General features: G+C 42.5%; 1 protein-coding gene across 4 annotated transcripts in view; it reads right to left on the bottom strand.

Moving 5' to 3' along the window:
• The window catches only part of DIXDC1 (DIX domain containing 1), a gene marked incomplete at its 3' end in the record, with an annotated part of 74,066 nt that overhangs the window by 16,524 nt on the left and 35,020 nt on the right, over nt 1-22,522 (bottom strand). For 2 of the 4 annotated variants that reach the window (XM_081061631.1, XM_081061630.1), the window contains 9 exons: nt 21,425-21,554; nt 17,477-17,602; nt 15,126-15,357; nt 14,286-14,393; nt 8,782-8,894; nt 7,181-7,329; nt 4,184-4,273; nt 3,399-3,452; nt 1,983-2,033 (listed from right to left, as the gene is read on the bottom strand). In XM_081061631.1, coding sequence (XP_080917757.1) covers nt 1,983-2,033; nt 3,399-3,452; nt 4,184-4,273; nt 7,181-7,329; nt 8,782-8,894; nt 14,286-14,393; nt 15,126-15,357; nt 17,477-17,602; nt 21,425-21,554 — 1,053 coding nt within the window. Of the gene's footprint in view, nt 1-1,982; nt 2,034-3,398; nt 3,453-4,183; nt 4,274-7,180; nt 7,330-8,781; nt 8,895-11,503; nt 11,992-14,281; nt 14,394-15,125; nt 15,358-17,476; nt 17,603-21,424; nt 21,555-22,522 lie in introns of those variants that run through there. The other 2 variants (XM_081061632.1, XM_081061633.1) reach the window with 2 other exon arrangements.

Genomic DNA, 22,522 nt, shown 5'->3' with positions numbered 1-22,522 from the left:
CATTAGTTCTGGCAAACTGGGAGACAAAAGGAGCACAGGGTCTTGCCCAGGAGGTAAGCAGGGTTTTCTTGTGCTCTTCAAGGACACTACCGTATAAAGGGAAATCCTATCTACTGTTCTACCAAGTTGACTGAAATCTGATTTTCCCCCCACCTATTTCTCACCACTACCCTCTACCTTATTCCTGACAGCATAATATAATAGAGAGAGACCTTTGGGATCAGACAGACTTAGATTCAAATTACAAGTCTACCATTTACTTTCATGACAATGCACTCTCCTTCCTCCCACCCTGGCTTTCTCATCTATATTTTGAACATATAAATGCTCAATCTACCTCTCTGCCAACTCCCCATTTCCTAGGGGGCTGGGACCTATCTCTGCCTGACACCCTGTTCATATAGAATCCCTGAAATCACCCCCACTCTGCCTTCCAGAGCCCTGCTTCTGCCCTTCTGCCACTGGCTTCTATGCCTTGTCTGGTTCAGGACTGGGATTATATTTCCATGCTCAGAACTCTTCTTGGACTGATGGTTTCTCTTCTCAATACCCTCGAATCTTACCAACTTTAGGCCATCTTTCCCTCATCATGGACACTCTTGGTTCCTACCATGCTTAAGGAACGGTAGGTCAGCAGTGACACATTCCTCCAACCACAGTGACTTCAAACGGAACTATGGACTAGAGCTGCATTCCAGTATATTTACCCTGACTTTTTGTCTCTCTACAGACTGCAAAGAAATGGTGTGGGCTTTGGAGAATGTGGGAGCTCATTCTCAAATATGCTGTCTGCCATAACATCACAGGGCAAAGGTATTCTAAGATGTTCCGGGCATCAGCAGCTCAGAGGAACATTTCCCAAAGTGTGCTGTATCGGATGTTAGTAAGTGTTGCACGGGAGAAAAAGCGCTTTGGTGATTAATAATTCTAAACTTTTTTTAGGCCAACCTCTTTATGAGAAACCTTCTCAAGTCCTCTTCAAGTCGGTAGAGCATTTCTCCAACTTATTTGACCATAGGATACATTTGAAGTATCTCAAAGGACTAAGGCTACAGAATATACTGTGAAAACTGCTGCTGAGTTACACTCTAGTCAAGTCTATGAATGTAAGTGTAGGGAAGAGGGGAAAAGTAGCAGTCTAAGAACATCCTTTTCCACCTCTAGGTATTTACATAGCAGATATATTCCCACTTGGGTGAAACAACATCTATTCAATGCTACTAGCTAGATCACTGTTTTATATTAGCAAAAGGTTGGAAATAACCTAAAAGACCATTAGTAGGAGACTGATTCAATAAATTATCATATACACATATATTGGAATATTATACAAGCATAAAAAAAGACCTAGGGAGGTCTTTATATGCTAAAATAGAATGACCTCCAAGATACATTGCTAAGTGAGAAAAAGCAATGTGTCAAGCTTTATTTATAGTATACTATTATTTGAGGGGAAATTATATACACACATATTTGTTGATAACTGACAAGCTGCCTCTAGGAAAAAGAACTAGGTGAATGGGGCTGGGGGTGGTCAGGGCTGGAAGTCAGACTTTTCAAGGATTATCCTTTTGTATCTTTTTTACTTTAAACCATTTGAACATTATTTACTATTCAAAACCTAAGTAAATTACATTTTTTTTTAAAATAGGACATTCTTCTTTAGAACTGAAGAAAACTAATAAAAAACTGAAACTGAAGGAAAGAAAACTGATTGTTTTTACATATAGAAACAATCAAGGTGGCACACAGGGAAGTGACATCACAAGGAGTCATAACTACCAGATATGAGCCTCAGACAACAAAAGTACATTCCTCAACATGTCTCCCTTCCCACCCTCAAAGCCCCCCTTTACCCACAGCACAAAGCCAGTGAAGGGCCCGCAAGAACAGACTATAGGACCCACTAGTCTCCCTCTCACCAGTAGACTACTTTACCTTGTAGACAGTTTACTTAAAGAGTTAAATGTCTTCCTTTTTACCTTTATCCCTTGTAAGTTTCTGGCTTCTTGCTTACATTTCAGCAGCTCCTTCTGCAAACCAAATATAGTTAGATCAGGTACTAGCGTCTGAGCTGCTTCAGAATCATTACCTCACTCTGTCAGTAAAAACACAGAACTCAGATAAAATATTCCATGAAAAATTAACCATCTACTGAGGCAGAAAACAGGTCTGGTCTGGTAAACAGTAAAGGCTGACCCATAGAAACAAGAACATGACTTGTTCTGTTTTGCCCTGTGGCACCCAGACTCAACTGCCCATGTACAGAAGAGTCTTACCAAGAAAGAAGACACTATACATTCCCATAGGCTCTCCTTTCCGTATTTAGCGATCTTCACCGACAGGAAAACTTAATTGTAATGATCTAAATCCCTCTCACTGAAATACATAATCATATCTTAATATGCCTACCCTCGATGTCATAAAGTTATCTTAGCTTTAAATGTTTGACAAAGGGTTAGAGCGTTTCTGATTCTCTGAGAGGCTATTGTTCTTTATGAACCAAAGAAAAACACATTTAGCCAATAATGAAATACTAATTAACCCTCCCTTACAATTGATTAAATATATGTGCATGATTGTCACCAGGAAAGAGATTTTAGGAGAGAAAACCCATAACTTGGACCCCATTCTCTTCTTTTCCTATTGCATCATATCGACAGTTTGGAATTAACATATCTAAAATGGGGGTTTAACCTGGATGCTACAGGTGGGCTAATAAAAATTCAAGTCAGTGAGTGTGTGTACATGCACTCATGCATATTTCTGGGGAGACAGTTAATAGTTTTAGCAATATACTTATGACTCCACAGAAGTTAAAATCAATGACCTAAAAGAATTCTGGGAAGTAGTCATTAAAAATGATCATATTATACTATGGTTAATAATGCTGTACTGTATATATGAAAGTTGCTAAGAGAGTAGATCTTAAAAGGTCTCATCAGAAGAAAAACATTATAACTATGTGCAGTGATGGATGTTAAGTAGACTTATTGTGGTGACTATTTCACAATACATACATATACTGAATCAATGTTTTACACCTACAACTAATAAAATGTTATATGTTTTATATACAAGTACAAAAAATGAACCATACTGATATTAGATCCATTTTTAATTCTAATTAAAAAAGGAAAACAATGAAACATTTTAAACATACAGAAAGGTACAACCAATAATGACTTAGACACCTACTACTCACCACCGAGGTTAAAAAGATACTACCTTTTTGTCATATTTAGGACGTATCTCTCTCTTTCAATTAAAGACATAATACATATACAACTAAAGTCCTGAGTCTGCATCCCTTTCCCTCTCCCCCTTGCTGTCCTGCAGTTGATGTGTCACATTCCCATTATTTTTTCAAAGGGTAAAATGTACATGTCCTGACATACCTTTAGGTCCTGATTCTCCTCCATACTCTGATCCAGACGACTCTGGATTATAATCTGAATATAAGGAACAAAGAGATGGTTATGTACCTATGCTATAAAACTCAGAGGTCATTCCTTCAACAAGTATTTATTGAGCACTTACTAGACACTAGCCCCCTACTGCGGATACAAAGAAGAACAGGAAACAAACAGTCCTTGCCCTCTAATGGAAGCATATGCCCAGGGTGGTACAGGTAAATTAACATGGATAGTTTAGAATGATTGTGTGTATGTTGGGTGCAGGGGGTTTGGCAAACGAAAAGAGAAATGGCAAGGCATGAAGCTGGAGAGAAAAATAGGGGCCGGATCATGAAAGGCCAGTGAGGGCAATGGGGAATCAATGAGAAGTTTTAGGCAAAGAGATGAAAAACTGAAGTTTGCCTTGAAGGTAAATTGTTCTTGCTGTTTTATAGAAAATGAATTAGAGAACAGGAGAGGAATCAGGAAAGCAAGTTAGAAGGCCTCTAAAATACTGAATGGAGGCCTGAATTAAGGTAGTGGCTGTGAGTATGGAGAAAACGGTACGAAGATATTTAAAAAGTCAATTGACAAAACTTGGTAACTAATTGTATGCAGAGGGAAGGGTCGGAAAAGATTCAAGGATGATAATTCAGATTTCTGTTTTGGGTATTTGAGTAGGTGGATAGTGATAAGAAAGACAACCCAAAATGAAAAGTAGTTTTGGTAGTGGGGAGAGAAGGGAGAGAAAAGCTGTTTAACTTACGACTCATTGAAATGGCACTCACCAACTGTTCCTCGGGATTGACTCCTGGTTCACAGAGGGCCAAGGGCCTTTCCTGTTCATCTTCAGGTAAGGATCCATTGAGCAGTAAGGCCTGAATAACCACAAAGGCAGAAAAAAATGGAACTCCCATCAGATAACCGAGTCTAGGATTGGGCTTGGTAGGCTCATCCCATATTGAAATCACAACCAGTCTTCCTCTAGAAATCTCTTGGTAATTTTTGATCCTTAGATACCTCCAATTTCTCATCTTGAGTCTACCTGGAGTTCTTTCAGAACACCCCTAAGTCCTCTGCTCCAAGGCTCCTTGGCTCCAGAAAACAATCGAAAATAAACTTTCCTCTCAGAAGTCACATTTCAAACCTGAGCTGCTCAAACTGAATTTTGCCAGCTGAAAAGTGAACTAAAAGCAGTGTAGAATTATCCTGGCATTGAAAAGTTTATTATAATGATCTAGTAATTAGGTTGGTGCAAAAGTAATTGGGGTTTTTGCAATTATTTTTAACCCTTTTTTTAAAATTATTTTATTTTATTGGGGAACAGTGTGTACTTCTAGGACTTTCTTCCAAGTCAAGTTGTCCTTAGATGTGGAGGGTGTCGTTCAGCTTCAAGTTGTTGTCCTTTCAGTCTCAGTTGTGGAGGGCACAGCTCAGCTCCAGGTCCAGTTGCCATTGCTAGTTGCAGGGGGCACAGCCCACCATCCCTTGCGGGACTCGAGGAATTGAACTGGCAACCTTGTGGTTGAGAGCCCACTGGCCCATGTGGGAATCGAACCGGCAGCCTTCGGAGTTAGGAGCACAGAGCTCCAACCGCCTGAGCCACCGGGCCGGCCCCTATTTTTAACCTTTTAAACCGCAATTTACTTTTGCAGGAACCTAATAGAATACATTTAGAGCACTGCCTTAGGTTTGTTTTAATAGTTCTGCATTTTTACTCTCTAAGGCAATCTGAATAGAACAAGAAGGAAAACATGTTTGCAGAGAGACGTCCTCATTCATTTCCACTCCCCACTCTTTGTTTTCATTAGAATATTGGGGGTAGGGGTACAAATTTACCCTGAAACTAAGAAAACTCAAGCCCCAGGGCCCCCCTATGTTCACTGTCCTCCCAAGGTCCTATGTCTAATATTGTATGCACAATGTAAACTTATTCTTAAAGATGGCCCCCAAAATTGTGTATTTAGGACTCACAAAACTTGGATCTACAGGGCTTCAGGTAGGTATCACAAGACCTATCAGCTCAGTAAAAGATTTTAAAATGTGTCCCCATTTTATATCATGAGTTTTTCTCAATCTAATCAAAAGAGAAGAGTTACAGAGATTAAATTCCCGTTTCAATAAATATAACACAAATTACACCACAAATGTTGGTATATAAAAACATTTAAACATTCAACCACTGGTTGGTCTACCAAGCACTAATTAACAATAAAAGTTTCGTCAATCAAATTAATTTGGTTATCCAATGGAGTTGTGGCAAAAAGTATAGACAAGTGTAAGAAGCTACAGGGCTGCAGGGAACTAAGGGAGAGTAACATTACAGAAATACCGATGCTAATGGCAAAGTGTTCAACTGGCTCTAACTTAGGCATACTAATAAGTGTCAGAAATCCTGGACGTGGCTCAGCATGCAACTTGTTCATCACTGAAAGAGTTAAGAAGCCCAATGGATGCTGTGAGCCCCATTGTATTCTGTACTGGAACTCAATTGTCATTGTGATCATGTGGCTGAGAATTAAGATTCCTCTGTTTGCAGAGAATATTAGGATGCTGACTTTCTGCCTATCGATTCTCGTCTTTTTCTATGTAATCTGCCATTGGATTTCTCCAAGACTGAAAAATGCAAACCAGATTGAGAGCTAAACTGATGGGTATCTATGTTCATATAATGAAATTATCCTGGGAAAAACCTGGTTGGGTGTAATCCCAAAATTTCCCATACAAAAAAACCCATTCCATTAATTAAATGAAGTAGCAGAAAACGGATCTAAAAGGCAGACATTTTAAATATACACAGCAAATGGGGAGAAATCAACAACTATCTTTGGCAATGTTTAGGCAGTAAACGTTCCTCCAACTCTTCTCAGTTCCTGAGGCATATATTATGCAAATTGTTTCCCCACAGCACCAATCTCCTTCTTTCCTGAGGAACGATTTGTGTCCCCGCCCTGTTGCTGGCTTGCTGGGAGCACACCCTCCCTCCACCGCCTGCTGGCTGCCAGAGCCCTCACACATAATGTGGCCTTTGTTTACATGTCCATAAATATTTGACAATTCAGAGGCAGTGCAGTTCCCAGCACAAACAGAAAGGGATATTCCTAGGCAATTTCAGGGTCATCAGCACACTACACGGGCTCCCCCAAATAGGGACAGATGCACAAAGAGAGGATGGGGGGGTCACTTCAGGGTAGAAACTAAGTCAAGTGGGTCAGTCGGTCTCTGGGGGAGATGTGCTGAGCTGGCTCTGAAGGTATAGTAAAAAATGAAGGGCTTTGTTGCTCCATGAAAACCTCTTCTACCTGATCATCACGCCTTGGCATTCACTTGGAAATGCATTAGGAGTGAACTAAATCCCTTAGCTATTAATAGATTGGAATAGAGACCTGTGGTATTACTGGCTCTTATATCCTTCCTGCTGAAAAATTCCCAGGAGAAAATCCCTGACTATTCACAGTGCCATTCTTTGGTCAAAGCTGCCATTGCAGGTTTGTAGCTGCAAGTAGGGGAGAAACCCACTTATAAGCAGAAAGCCAGAATAAGGTTTTGGTAGGGCTCAATGATGGCTCCCAGGCTTGCAGAACTCCTAACAGCTGTGTTGTAAACAAGAGCCCATAACGTCCATTTAAGAGGAATTTTCTGTTCTCTGTGTAAGACTCCCTCTATCTAAATTCCCCATTCAACTCACCTCATACAAAACTGAGTCAGTTTATTTTCAACAGATACCAGTGACTTAAGAATAATAAACTGGTGCACCAAAAACAAACTACAAGGGAAAGAGCTACCTGTAATCCTGATATCATTTTCTTGGCTTCCTCCATTTCTTTTTCTAAATGTTCTTGTTGTTCCAACAGCTGTTCTTCCCATGAAGTCTCCAGATAGGTTCCGGGGCTACCTGGTCGCCAGTCTCGGGATAATGGAGAGTCTGTCTCCTCTGCAAAATGAAAGGAGGGAGTACAGTTCATATTGAAGGAAACCGAGTTTCCAGCAGGAAGCATTCACAGACAGTCCTCTGTGTTCCCAAGTTCAGGTCACCTGCCTTCTTAACCTGTCCTCACTGCACAAACTGGACCCGCCACCAGGTGGGGTTGTGACACATAAAGAATAGGCTATTGACTCGGACTCCAGGCTTAAGGGAGCAACCCTGACTCAACAGGGGAAACGTTCTTCCTCAGCAGAAGGAAGAACATATCCTTCTTAGAAGTTTAGGAAGCAATAAGACCGCCTCTTTGGGGGTCTTGGTGTGGGACATAGATTTTACTCTTAATTCTCAGAACTGGTCCTCTCAGAGCTTGATTCAGCCAGGTACAAAGAGGGGAGCTGTCAGATGCAGTGAAAACAAAGTTTCTGTTGGTTGCTCTGGCGCTTCAGAGGGGAAACCTCAAGTCAATATTCCTTTGCCCATACTGTCCTAAGGGATCCCCTTTTACATATAACACCATGTGATTTACACAGGAAACGAACCAGTAATAACATATTTGCACAAATTGTTTAATCTCTCTCTGGTTTTATTTTCCTACCTTAACTCTCTGCTCTGATTTCATTCGTAAGAATGAATATATAATCCCTTTGGGTTGTTGCAAAGATTAAATGAGGTAACATGTGCAGGGCCCTGTGGTGGTTGGCTCAGAGAGAGCACTCCATAACTGCTCTCCCTCTCCCTCCGCAGGGTCCCAGGAGTTTCTGACTCAGTAACATGACTGATTCTGTGATACTAATGCCAGGGCTAGAGGAGGAGTGGAATAAGGAAGAATTTAATTCCAGTTTTTCTTCTGAGGGCTTTGGTTACATTGCATCCCTTATAGATGAATAAAACTCTACCTAAATCATGTGTTTTACTTCTTCCATGTTTCCCTCTTTGTTTATGTAAGTAAAAGAAGAGTGACTGAAACAGAGGAAGGAGAAGTCTAAACAAATGGAACTCCTTTTCTGATCCTTTCTGTAGCCCTCATACCAAGTCTGATGTAGACCTACGTACTCCTTACTGCGTGTTCTCACAGATACCTCAGCTCCTACTCTATATTCCTGACCCCAGTTTAAGTTAGGGAAGTACTGAAATTATTCGTATAACACAGAAATAATAAAAAAGATTTACTTAAGTAAGGCTTCTGACTATTCCAGTCATTTCTTAATTCATAGGCAGCTGGCTGAGGAACAGCCTGTCTATATTGCTACAAGATGACAGCTAGGTGATAGTAAGTGACATTGTGTAAGAGGATAATTACATTAATTGGCTCCAAAGCATTAGAGCCCTCTAGAGCTGACCCTGTATGCACCGACTGTGGAGAGGCATGGGCCAGGGAGCTTACAGGATAGTCAGGATCCCCAAATTCTTCAAGCTGCGGGCTATTCCTTGAGCCAACCTGGGTAGGCTGAGAAACAGTACCTGTTCTGTTCTCTATTCCTTCAGAGGGGATAATCACGAAATCTGCTTTCTCCTCCGACTGGGTGATAATGGATTCGCTCTTTGCACTGTGGATAGGACTGGGTGAAGTCAGACTGTGATCAAAGGAAAAGAAAGAGAAACAATTATTATGAATAGTTGTTTAGAAGCCAACTGTCATAATTTATCCCAGCGACATATTCTTATTCATCTTATTCCTACTGCCTACCACACTAACTGGCCCACAATAAGAACAAATATTTGTTGAAAGAACAAAATGAATGTTGAATGAATAAATGACCCAATCCATGGAAATCTTTTCTACAACAAGGCTGCCTTTAAGCCTAATTCATTGAGAAGAGATTTATCCGAAGGGTGGGTAATCTAACATTTTAAAGAGCTCCAAGTTTTGTTTTGTTTTGTTTTTATTTACCATCACCACCACTTCCACCACCACCATCCCTGGGCCCAAGTTCAGAGACTGATGTAGCCTGTGTTTTAGTGCTTTGGGAGATGGAAGGATAAAATCTATTTCTAATACATTGACGTATCACAGACACAAGCAACACTAGCAGAATAATCATAGCAGATCAGCTCTGGGCTGATCCCAAAGGAGGGGATGAGGTGGAGGATGACTTAGTAAGGAGCAATTGCTAGAATGTGGATGTCACCAGGATGGGCAAACGGGCAGTAATATATCAACAACAAAGCTAGTATGCAATTAGGCAAAGAGTAATAGGTCAAAAAGGAAAAAGAGCTGCTAGAAATGGTAGAGGTTTACTTGATTTATTCCCATCAAAGACTTATTTACATCTCTGCCATACTACTTTTAAATTGTCATCAGAAACCTCACAACAATTCTTAAGTTCTGAGAAAACTACTGGCCTTGGAAGAACTTGTTCAGATTTTTAGGGAAGTGGAATTTTAAGTCCCCAGAACAGCAGATCTATAAGACAGGATGGGAATGTGAGGCTGATGCTTCCATTTGAAAGCCCTTTTGCCTTGCACTGCACCTTGAGAACATCAGCACTGAAACGATCTCAGGGGCTGTGGGGTCTGCAGGCCCAGCCCCCTCTCAGGAATTCTTTCCAAATCCATCACCTAGACAACAGTGACAGTGTCTAGGATTCACTGACCCACTTAATGTGCCCCTGAAGTCTCCCAGGCTAATCCTCACAGAACCACGATCAGAAGTTAACATTTCGTCCTCTAGAAACCAGTAAAAACAAGAGCCAAGACAAGCTGATGTAGCTCGAGATTTCAAAACCTCTGAAATAACCTGAGGACTAGGGTCTCATCCTCCTCGTTGTCCACAGTTTAAGTAAGGGTTTTGGTGGGAATGATCTCAACCAGTAATACGTTCTCATCCTTATCAGAGCCACAGAAAAGAATTTAAAGTTGTTTGCTTCTTCGAATTAAAGAAAGGCACTCAACCCTATCTATAGATCGACAACCATAACAGGTAAAAGGAGTGAAGAGTGGCAAGAAGTGGTGTTTGCTTTATAGATCTCGTATCCATCTTTCAGTACTCAGGCACTCTGACTTCCCGGCCAGTATGAATTAGCTGCTGGAAAAGCACTAGTCTAAGGGTACTATGTCATTTCTAAGGAGAACAGATTTATGACTGTTCAGGCCTCAGCATTCGCCTTCTTACAGAAATTGGGATCCAACTGCAGAAAGAGGCCTGCAACAGCTGCTCCTCTTTGAGAAATAATAAGACAACACTTTCGCAGCTGACAAGGTGCTATGGTTGACATGTTCCACTGTCTGCATTTGGCTGGGCTACAATGGGTAATGTGTGAGACAAAAGGGGGCTTGGGAGGGGTGGCGTGAACCTGGAAAACTGCTTTCCTAAAAGCAGAGACGCATGCTCAGCTCCACCTTCTCCCTCCTAAGTGAGCTGTCTCCCATATAAGGGCAGAAGGAGGCGGATGTCTGCATATCCCACCCCAGTGGGGGAGTGGCAGAGGAGCCAGAAGAAAACAACATTTCTCTTTCTTGAATTGAGGCTGCCAGTATGTGAGGCCAGAGAGGTAAGACCATGAAATTAGATAGCCAAGTTAAAAGAGAAAAGACCTGAGGAAGAAAAACCCTGAGGCACGTGGCAGAGCAGGCATCTTGCTGCCTCCCCAAGAACCTCATGGATGAGGATGGTGCATTATTAAATCCTCTGCCTCAAGTCAAAGAAAAGTATTTTCATGGCTAATTAATTATATGATATATGATAAGCTCTCCCTGATTAGCTTAAAACCCTTATTTTATAAACAAGTAATCCCCTACTTGCCATCATAATCCACACAAGTCAGGGAACAACTGTATTACAAATCAGATCCAACTGATATACTTAATTCCCACAGGTCTCACATCTCTCCAATCTTAATTTATCAGACAAGCAGTCCCCCAGCAAAGATACTTACAAATTAGAGTCAAATCAATTTTTAAAAAAATAGGTAATGGGTGATAAGGAAGAGAGTACTGCTCCCTTCCTGAAATGCCCTCCCTTAGCAGAGACAAGACTGTAAGGGGCCACTCCTCTTTTCCCTATGCTGGCTCCAGGTTCCTTAACCCACTGGATTTCATGGGGATAATCTCAGGCCAGCAGCCTGTTCTCCCCAGTATAGCGCCTCCACCCATGCCCATCTGTCACTGGCCAAAAGCATCCTTCAGTCCTGGCCCTGCTCCCACCCATGCCCCCACCTCCAAAGCCAAAGTGGTCTCAGCTCACCATTTGACTTGCGTCCCTCCCATGGTCCCTCTCCTGGCTCTGGCTTCAGCAAGCCTGCTTCCCTGGGTGAAGTGGGAGGCTGAGAGTCACAGCACTCCCAAATTCGGGCATATCTCCCAGAGCTGGGGCAAGAACGACTCCACGGGCAGGCCAACTACCAGAGCTGCTGGCCCCGATCGCGGGAGAGAGTAGGAAGGACAGAGAGGCAGGCGTCTCGGCCCCAGGGACCGGGATGCTCCCGGTTCTGAGGAGCGCTGTCCCGGCAGCTCAGACACTGCAGCAGTGTCTCGGCGGAAGCCGCCTCCCCTCGCAAGCTGCGGGTCTCCGGCAGCTGCATGGTGGTCTCCGCGGCCGCGCGGCTCCGGGCAAACCCCCGGGCGCAGGCATCTCAACCCATCTCCGACCCCGAGAAACGCTCCCGCGGCTCCCGCTGCGCGGTTGAGTACCGGGCGACCAGCGTGCGGGCGCTCCCAGCTCTGCAGCACCTCCCCATTCCCTCCCTGCCCCTCCCCTCCCCACCCCCTACTCAGGCTGTCACACGCGGCCTGGCAGCGCCGGGCTAGGTCCGAGACGGGCTCTCAAGAGCAGGCTTAGAGCTCTGGCCGGAGGCAGGGGCGGCGCCGGGCTGGGGGGCCGAGTGGGAGCATCTGGTAGGCTGGGAGGGGCCGCGGGTGGGCAGAATCCCCAGGAGGGGCTGTGGTGCTCGTCCTGAGAACCTCAGGTCTGAAAACATTGCCTCTTCTACCTTGAGCCTTCCCTTGGTGGACACGGAGGTCGGGTTAGGTCTAAGCCGGCTCCTCGCGGGAGGGGTCTGCCTCGGAAATCCGCCGAACGCCCATCTCCTCCCACCTTCCCCTTGGTCATTTCGTGTATTCTTTTTTTCCCAACTAAGGATCATTCTGCTTGGATACAGTGAGAGGCTGGCCCGAGGTCTTGGAAGCAACAGGCAGGCAGGTCTTCGCCAGGGTGTTTCTCAAGGAGTTGTGTGTGTGTGGGGGGGGGGGGGATGTTGGGAGTGGGGATTAGACACTGGGGGCTATCTTTCCTATCTTAACTTTCTTCTGGTTCTGAGTCACATCCCAGGGTCTCCTGGCCTTCAAAGTCACTGTGCCATGAGATAGGCTCCCCGGGGTGGAGGGAGTAGGCAGAATGCGCCCTAGCCTGCTGGGTCTCAGGGAAAAAGCAGGGTGCCAACTAAGCAACCCAACGAGGTGAGTGAGAGGTCCACTTAGAAGAAAATGACAAAATCAGGAAGGAGTGAAAGGCAAAGGAATGAAAACTATTCTGAGTCCCTACTAGAAAACTGTCACCATGAGCCCACTGCAGCCCTATTTCCAGAGGGCCCGTGCCTCACTGCCTCACTGCCCCTGCCCCAATCTGAGTCCTGCCAGAGAGGAAGAAAGCAGGTGCTTTCAGGAAGAAATCCAGACTTTTTTTTCTTTCTCTCTAACTGCCAGGCACTACCAGACACAGAAGAGCAAAGGCCTATAGCCATGCAGGAAGCAATAGATCTCATTATACAACGAAACATCCTTTGACTCTGTACCCGAGTGATAGTCTAAGCAGCAAGCAAGGAAGAAATGGTTTAGATTCTCATTAAAAGCACTCCTATTGCTTAATGGGTACACAGTTTCCTTTTGGGGTGATGAAAATATTTTTCAACTGGATAGAAGTGATGGTTGCACAACATTACAAAGTATTAAATGTCACTGAATTGTACATTTTAAGATGAGTAATGATTAATTTTGTTATGTGAAATTTATACATAAAAAAGCACATCTATTAAATGTGAAAATTAAAGAGAATTGAGTAAGGTTACCAGTATATTAAAATGCTGGAAAGAATTCCAGGTGACCTCAATAAATTAGGAAATGGTCCATCAAACTAAGATGGAATTTTATGACAAAAAGAAATAGAAGGAAGAAAACAAAGACATGTAAAATACATATAAGACAAAGGACAACTAGGCTTAACTAGAACAGACTAAGCTGGGTTGAAGTAGGAGGGAAAAGGTAAAAAGAGCATAAATTAAATATGATTCAGCAATGAAATTAGTAAATGAGCTAACATGGTCTGGGGATGTGTTTATAGGAGCATGATTTACATGAGCCAGGAAAGTAGTCTTTTCCTGCCATTCTACTTGGCATTGCTCAGGCTTTTATTAGAGCACTGTGTCCTGTTTTGGTCTCTACACTTGGCTCTAAAGGAAACAGACAGCCTTTCAGATAGAGTCACACACATCATTAGCCCTCTCAAATGCGTATTAATCTGCCACAATTTTCAGCCCTAAAAACGAAAGTTGGAAACATTCTGATGCTCTAAGACAACTCTGCTCATTTTCTCTTGCTGTGGAGCTGTATTTAGCCTTCTCAGGCCACAACTTAGAGTTACACTCAGGCACAAAGACAATGCAATGAAACTGGTTCTCATAAACACTGCAGCTGATAGGCAAGTATCAGAACCATTCGGATGGGCCCTGACAGGTCCCAGTTGTGCCCCCATGTGGTCACAGCTAAGCACTGGCACTGGAGCTCTGCACAAAGAAAGCTTCCACATGTGGGAAATTCACCGGCAACCCACCCTACCCTCCTGCTGGCACAAAACCACGAGGCAGTCCTGAGGGCTAACCCTTGAAAGCCAAACATAAACTGAGGGAAAGAGAAAGAGTTTAGGTGCCTTGTTGTCTGTTACGTTGCTACTCAAGACAGAGAACCCCGAGAATCCCCAAGAATTCAGGTTTTAGCTCGGACTGTAGTGATAAAGAATCTAAGGCCACAGTTACCTGGAGCAGCTGGACTCAGACGGGGACCTTTGCTGCCCTTCATACTGCTGCACCAGAGCTCGCACACTCCAGTATGGATTCTCAATCTCCTCATCCATGCTGCTGTTCCTAAAGTCAGGGGGCACCAGCAAAGGAGAAGGTGTCAGTCCTTCAGGTCAACTCAACAAGTACTGACAGATGGCCACTCTGTGAGTGCTACGGGGGAAAAAAGATGAATAAGGCAAAGCCCCTGCCTTAAACACACTTGAAACCTTGTAGGGAAGATAGACACAAAAACAATTCCACCAATCTTTGCAACACCTCAGGGTCTTGCTCTCTCTCAGCAGATACACAAATGTGTTTCCTGCCATGACTCTCCAGGACAGCTTGGCCTTTAGGATACATTCCAGGGAGAAACTCCCTCAGATGAATGGGAACATTGCTCCCACATATCTCCCAGTGAAAAAAAACACACCGTGCCAAAGACATATAGTTAAAATTCTGGGCACCAGAGCAAACAATTACATATATAATTCCTTTACTCTCGGCTACCTGCAAAATAAACATCCCTAAAAGAAGGGGCATTTTTCTCTTTTGGAGTACCCTCTCCAACCTCCACTCCACGCTCTTTTCTGCAATGTGGGGCTGTTTAGGTGGTATTTTCATCTACTGCATAGTATTATTTAAGGGAAGAAATATCAGAGAGAGTCAAGTTCCCATCCCCAGAGTTTTACCCTCCACTCCACGTCTTTTCTGCAACGTGGGGCTGTTTAGGTGGTATTTTCATCTACTGCATAGTATTATTTAAGGGAAGAAATATCAGAGAGAGTCAAGTTCCCATCCCCAGAGTTTTACCCTTACCTCTGTCTGTATCGAAAGACATCCCGTCCTGACCGTGACACATCATGACACACATCAGCCAGAGCAGCAGCTGCTCCCTGGGCCACAGCAGTGGCACAGTGTGGTTGGTGACTCTGTAGAGGGTCTCTGGAGTCCCGTCCTTCGCTCACTGTCCTGCTAGAGCCGGGCTTGAAATGAGCTGCCAACGCAAGGACCAGCCTCATGATAGACTTCAAGTTTCCTTCCACAATATCTGAGGGACAGAACAGACCGAGAGGCCCTAAGAGGGACGCAGAGAGCTGAAGACTCATTCATTTAATATGCATTTGCTAGTGATGCAGGTGAACAAGGCAGTCAAGGTCTCTGTCTTCACAAAGCCATGTTCAGCAGGAAGACAGAAGATTTAAAAGCAATTACAAGAAACTACAATAATGTGTTATGGTAGGAGAAGTACAGGATTTTGGGGGGGCTCAGAATAGAGGCATCTTGTCTTGTCTAGAAGGCTCAGGGAAGGATACCTAGAAGAAGTGAGTTCTATACTGAGACTTGAATAGTGTTTCATCAGATGAGGGAAGAAAAGGAAAAGAGTATTCCAAGAAGAAGGAACAGCAGGCATGAAGGTCTAGAGGCGAAAGAGCATGACACATTAGAGCTGTGCTGTCCGATATGGGAGCCACTGGCCACTTGTGGCCACTGAGCACTTACAAGGTAGCTATAGTCTGAATTGAAATGTGTTGTAAGTATACTGCTTACTTAGCATGTACATATACACACTCAATACAATGAAAAATATTTCATTAGACTTAGTACAAAAACTAGAAGGCAAAATATCTAAATATCTAAGTTTTATATTGACTACATGTTGAAATGATAATATTTTTAATATATTGAGTTAAATAAAATGTTCAAATTAGTTTCACTGTTTCTTTTATTAATGTGGCTATTAGAAACTTTTATGTTACGCATGTGACTTGCATTTTATTTCTATAGCACAGCTGTGTAGAGAAACTGAAGGTGAGCATAGCTAGAGCTCAGAGTCCAGGAAGAGCAGGCGAAAGATGAGGGGGATGAATAGGAGGTCAAGTCAGAAAGAGCATGATAAGCCACAAAAAGGACTCTGGATTTTATTCTAAGGGCCCTCAGATGCAGAGGAGTGGCATGAGCGTAGATACTCTTAGAAAGATCATTCTAGCTGCAGTGAGGAGAGCAGATGGGAAGGGGACAAAAATCAATGCACTGGGACTAATCAGGAAGCTGTTGCCCTTTTCCAGGTAAAAGACAATGATGTCCTGGGTGGCACTGTTCCCTCAAAATAGCTGACTTTAATGGGCCAGATCCCCAAGCCCACTCCTCATGGGGACCAGATCAGAGATATTATTGCATTCTAAATTTTGCCCTAGAAAGAAAAGAGGAATGCAGGCAGAAAACAATGTGATAGGGCTGGTGAAAGTTTGTGTAAGGAAATGGATAAAATTCTATTTTTTTCCATATCATTTAAAGCCTTTTAAATACACAAGGCTTTGAAAAGGATTGATTAATACCTTCTACAAGGTGCTCTCAGGGGTCACTATTCCCCCCCCGCCCCGAATGACTCCAACACAGAGGACATCAATAATCTAACATGAAAGGAGTGCTCCCTCTGCCCCGATTCTCATCAGAGCCACAGGCAATCAGGCCCAGGAACTAAAGCTGAAACAGAACCAGATCGCCATCCATTCCCGAGAAATGATGAGAGGCCTAGGGAGCCTATGTTCTCCGAGGACACCTGCACCCTTTCTTCTTTGCAGCCTGAGTTCAAAACAGACTGAGAAGTGTCCTCTTCTGGCCATGTGGCTATAGGAGAGGGCCTATGCAGAGGTCACAGAGCCCTTTTTATCCTGCCTGAAATGTTCTATGATGTAAAAAAAAAAAAAAAAAAAAGCTGAAAAATATGTTCCTTCTGGAAAACTAGATGGGAAAAAATGTAGGCTATTATGACTTGAAATAACTCTTGGTCATGAAACCCTAGAAACTTGAAAAACATAATCTATCCTCATTATTGATAACTTATATGAGACATTCTAAAGTTAATATCACAATTTTGTAATTTCTTCTCTATCAATTGTCCTACATACACTCAAGCAAACCTTTATTCAATTAAAATGAATAGAGAACTTCTATCTTTACCCAGGTTTCCAAAGCAGTCAGATTTTGATAATTACTCCATCCTGAAAGGATAACTTTAAGGGGAAAAAATGATACGAGGTCATGGGCTTCATCCTACTCATGTCTATTAGAACCTGCAGCTACACAACCTATGGTACTTCTGAGGGTGACAATGATCAGTTAAAGATGAGTGTACTCATTCGCCAAGAACGTGAAGAGGCACTGACCTTTAGCTGAAGTCTGGTGCATACGAATCTTTTTGGAGGCCACAAACTGTAGCACCTTCTCCACATTGTTCTTCATTTCCTGTTGGTTACTAGGACTCAGCTGTACCCCACTCAGCTTTTCTCCTGCTGTTACAAGAGAGAAAACATATGAAGTTATAGGTAGGAATATTATGAAAGTCTCAGAGTAGCCAGACACAGAGAAAGGGAATATTTGATGTAAAAACTAAGGTTCTACGTATGTAAACATGCAAGTGAGTAAAGACTTAGTATTTGTAATTTGGATGGAGAATAGGAAAATGAAAGCCTTTTAAAGGGCCTTCAAATTTTCAAGTCCATTCCCAGGGGCCTGTGAAATCACTGTGTGTATATTTATTCATTCAACAAATATTTATTGAGCACCCACTGTGTGCTCAATATTTATTGAGCAGGCACTGTTCTGGGCACCAGAAAAATGGCAGTGAACAGGACAGATAAAGTCCTTTCCATCATAGAGTTTCTGTCTGTAGCACTGACAGCTGACCAAGTTAACGAATAAATGCTTAATACAGTTTCAGGTAGTGGTTAAGTATTCTGAGGAAGAATACAGAAGAGTGATAATGGCCTCTCTGATAATACATTTGGGCAGAGACTTGAATAAAGTAAGAGATGTTAAGATTTGAGGAGGAAGCATTTCAGACTGCGAGACTACAGGTACAAACCCCCAGGAGGAGATAAGCTCAGCTTATGAGGAACATCAACAAGGCAGCCTTCAATGTGGGTGGAGTGGAGAAAGAGAGGAGTCAAATCCTAAGAGAAGGTAGAGAAGTAAGTGAGGCCAGGTCATGTAAGGTTCCGTGGACCACAGGAAAGAGCTTGAATTTTATTCTAAGTATAATGGACATCCAATGGATAGTTTGAGGTAAGGGAGTTACATGATATGATTCGTGTTTTTAAAAGTTGACTCTATGTGGACATAGGTTATCTGGAGAGGAAACGGAGATTAATTAGAAAGAAAATGAAAATAGCCAAGGCAACTGATAATGAAGGGCTAGAGTGGAAGAGGCAGCCAGGTGAGAAGTCAGGTCTCAGGTAAATTTTTAAAGCAGAGAGCACATGTGAAGGACTGGATATGATACAGGAGGAAAAGAGAATAATTAAGGACCACTTTTAAGTGTTCTGCTTTAAGAGCTGAGTGAATGGTACTCTGATGCGTTACTTAGATGAAGAAACCTGGAGGATAAAAGGATTAGTGGGGAGAAGGAAAGCAAAACTTCTCATTAGGACATGTGAAGTTAGAGTTGCATTTTAGACATCCAAGTAGAGATGTTGAGTGGTAAGTTGATATGCATGTCTAGAACTCCAGGAAAAGTTTAGGGTTAAAGATATAACATATATACAGGGAAGAATATACAAGGGCTCAGGACTGAACCTGGAGAACTTCAACATTCAGAGGTCAGGAAGAAGGAGAAAAACCAGCAAAGCAAACATGGAGCCAGTGAGGAAGGAGGAAAACTAAGTCCACAGGGTCCTGGAAACCAAGTAAAGAAAATGTTTGGTTGTCTTTTGGTTTTATTGATGGTTTCTTTTGCTCTGCAGAAGCTTTTTAGTTTGATGTAGTCCCATTCATTTTGATGGATGATTGGATAAAGGTGTGGCACATATATGTTATGGAATACTCCTCAGCCATAAAAAAGATGACATATTGCCATTTGCGACAACATGGATGGATCTTGAGCATATTATGCTGAGTGAAATAAGTCAGAATGAAAAGAACAAGAACCGTATGATTTCACTCATGTGAGGGATATAAAATAAAAAGCAACAAACAAATAAACTCATAGACACAGACAACGTAATGGTGGTTACCAGAGGGGAAGGGGGTTGGGGGCCGACAAAGAGGGTAAAGGGGGTCAAATATGTGGTGATTGAAGGAGACTAGACTGCAGGTGGTGGGCACACAATAGAATATACAGATATTGTATTATAAAAATAGACCTGAAACTTATATAATGTTATTATTAACCAATGTTATCCAAAAATTTTTTTAAAGAAGAGTGTTTGAAGGAGGAAAGAGTGAGGAACTGTGTCAAATTCTGTTAAGTTGAATAAAATGAGGACTGAGGCCCAGCCACTGGATTTCACAAGGCAGAGCTTGCGACCTTGGGACACTAGTTTCAGTAAAGTAGTAGGATCAAAAGACTAATGAGGGCAGGTTAAAGGATGAATGGGAAAAAAGGAAGTGAATTCAGTGAGTTTTTCTAGACAGCAAAGTGACAATAAAATATCAAAAAAATGTGGGTTTGGGGAAAACAGGAACACATTTGTATTGCTTGTGTATGCATAGAATATCTTTGGAAAGAAATGCAAAAAATTGCTACCATTAGTTGTCTTCAGAAAGAACAAGTAGCTGGCAGAGGCACATAGTTGGAAAAAAGGTTTTGACTTAATATCCTTTGTATTTTCTGGATTTTTTTTACCTAATTATATTTCTAAATATAATCTATTCATATAAGTAGAAAATTAAATGTTTATAATGAGCTTTGAATTAAAGCAGATTTGTACCTCTGCTCTGCCACTTACAGTTATGTGATCTTGTAAAGTTGCTTAGCCTTTTTAAACCTCATAAAATGAGTAAGTTAGTGGTTCTCATATCATACTGTGTCATAAATCAATCAAAGTAGCATGGTTAGCACAATGCTTGATATATTCTAAGTACTCAATGATTTTATTTATTTTCGTAAATCTTCTCTTTAAAGTTTCCTGAAAATGAGGATATTATCTGTTTCTCAAAGGTTGATGATTAAATGAAATTACACGAGACAGAAAGTGTTCAGTAAATGGCAGGTGCTATTACTATTACCATTGTTATTATCATTATAAATGAATACTCCAATGAATCCATGAACTGTCCCAATGAGGTACTCGTGTATAGGCTAACGGTAGCAAACCTGGCTTCTTCCATACCACTTGCAGCTTCACATCCCTTAAAGACTCTAAGCAACATCAGTTGACTAATAACTGTGTTTCCCCGAAAATAAGACCAAGCCAGATAATCAGCTCTAATGCATCTTTTGAAGCAAAAATAAATATAAGACCCAGTCTTATTTTATTATAAGACCAGGTATAATATAACATAACATAACATAACATAACATAATATAATACTGGGTTTTATATTAATTTTTGCTCCAAAAGATGCATTAGAGCTGATTGTCTGGCTAGCTCTTATTTTCGGGAAAACAGGGAATCAATATTTGAGTACCTAATATGTGCCAGGCACTTGGGTAGAAGTTGTGGAAACAGAAAAATTTATACTGTACCTTCTGTTAAAGATCTCAGTCTATACTGGAGAGATGGGTAAACAATTACCATTCAGTGAATGGAATATAATAACAGCTATGGACAATGATATGAAAATAAGGTTACGGTACCACCTAATAAGAATGACTGGCAACAACTCCAGGGCTTCAAGAGGACAAGCACTTCATGCAGCAGTGTGGTAGTGAGTATCGTAGAGGGGTCCTTTTGCTGGTAGCACACCTTCTTTTTGCCGGGCTATTATTTCCTTTTCCAGCCTCAGTTCAGACATCAATTATTTTGGCAAGCCACTCCTGAACCCCTAAGACTGGACTGAATGAGCCCCCCCGCAATGTGCTCCTATTTGTACTTACTCCATCAGAGCACTAAGTACATTAATAGAAATGACTTCACTTTCCAGTCCTTCCAACTAGATTGGGAGACTCTTCAGAGCATAGACTGCTCATCATCACATTCTGAAAGCATACTACAGTGCCTGGCACACACACAGTTATTTATTGACTAATAAATACATGAATTAACCGTGGGCCAGTACTTTAAGTCTATTTGCATATATTTCAAAGAAGAAGCAATCTGCTCTGAAGGGCATATGGAGGATAAAGATGGCCATGTTCTCATTTATGATAGCACCAGGGTCCAGGGCCAACTGACCAACAATCTCGATTAGATATGCCAGGATCACCCCATCCCGAAGATCCTGTCGCAGGTCCTGCACAGGCTTCACCGCTGGCCTCTTCTTCAGCTGTGCATTCACCCAGGCCACATATGCCTGCAGCTGTTGCTAGAAAATGAAAGGTGGAAACAAGAGAAAGGTTGCATATTATTCTTCATCTCTACCCTGTACGCTCTAAGGTAGCATTTGAGATTGAGCTATGGTGAGCAATCTATATCCAGAGAGAAAAGGAGGTTTTAAGGAAAGAAAGAGGGCCTGCCTGGTGGCTCAGATGGTTGGAGCACAATGCTCCTAAGCCGAGGTCGCCAGTTTGATTCCCACATGGGCAAGTGAGCTGCGCCCTCTACAACTAAGATTGTCAACAATGGCTCTCCCTGGAATTGGGCTGCCATGAACAGCCGAGGTTGGCATGAGCTGCTGCCCACTGACGTGTGCTGTCGTGTGCTGCCACATGAGTGGCCAGTGGCCAGCGTGAGCGGCCGGCAGCTGGCGAGAGCTGCCGTGAGATGCCGTGAGCTGCTGTGAGCGGCTGACCAACTACGTCAAGCCCGGTGGAACTCAAGGCTCACAACACCAGCATGGGCCAGGGAGTTGTATCCTACACAACTAGACTAAGAAACAACAGCTTGAACTAGAGTGGAGGGGGAGGAGGAAAGGAAAAAAAAAAAAGAAGGGAAGAAAGATGGTTAGACATGGAGCATATTCTAAAACTTTCTAGTTTTATCCTAGTCTCCAAGGATAAGCTAATAACCTCTGATTTGTGTGGCAATGTACACACGTATAAGCAGACCAGTGTTTCGATGACTAAGACTCCTACTTTTCTTGAATTTTGCTCAGGGATGAGGGCTGGGCCCAGAACCACAGCCAGTTTTGGGGTGTAATCACTGCTGCCAGCAACCTATCATGCTTCTCAGGAAGCTTCTAATGCTTCTCGTTTATGTCCTGTATGTACAATCAACTGTAATACTCATAAGAAAACCTTTTAGGCCCAGGTAGGGACACATAACTCATCCCAACCCTCAGAAAACCTACATATTCCATTTGTCCCCTAAACAGAGCTTGTATGTGGATGTTTA

The sequence above is a fragment of the Rhinolophus hipposideros genome (assembly GCF_964194185.1).
Source record: "Rhinolophus hipposideros genome assembly, chromosome: 10".
Lineage (NCBI taxonomy): Eukaryota > Metazoa > Chordata > Mammalia > Chiroptera > Rhinolophidae > Rhinolophus > Rhinolophus hipposideros.
The sequence above is the reverse complement of the archived record's forward strand: the minus strand, read 5'-3'. Positions and strand labels throughout refer to the sequence as shown.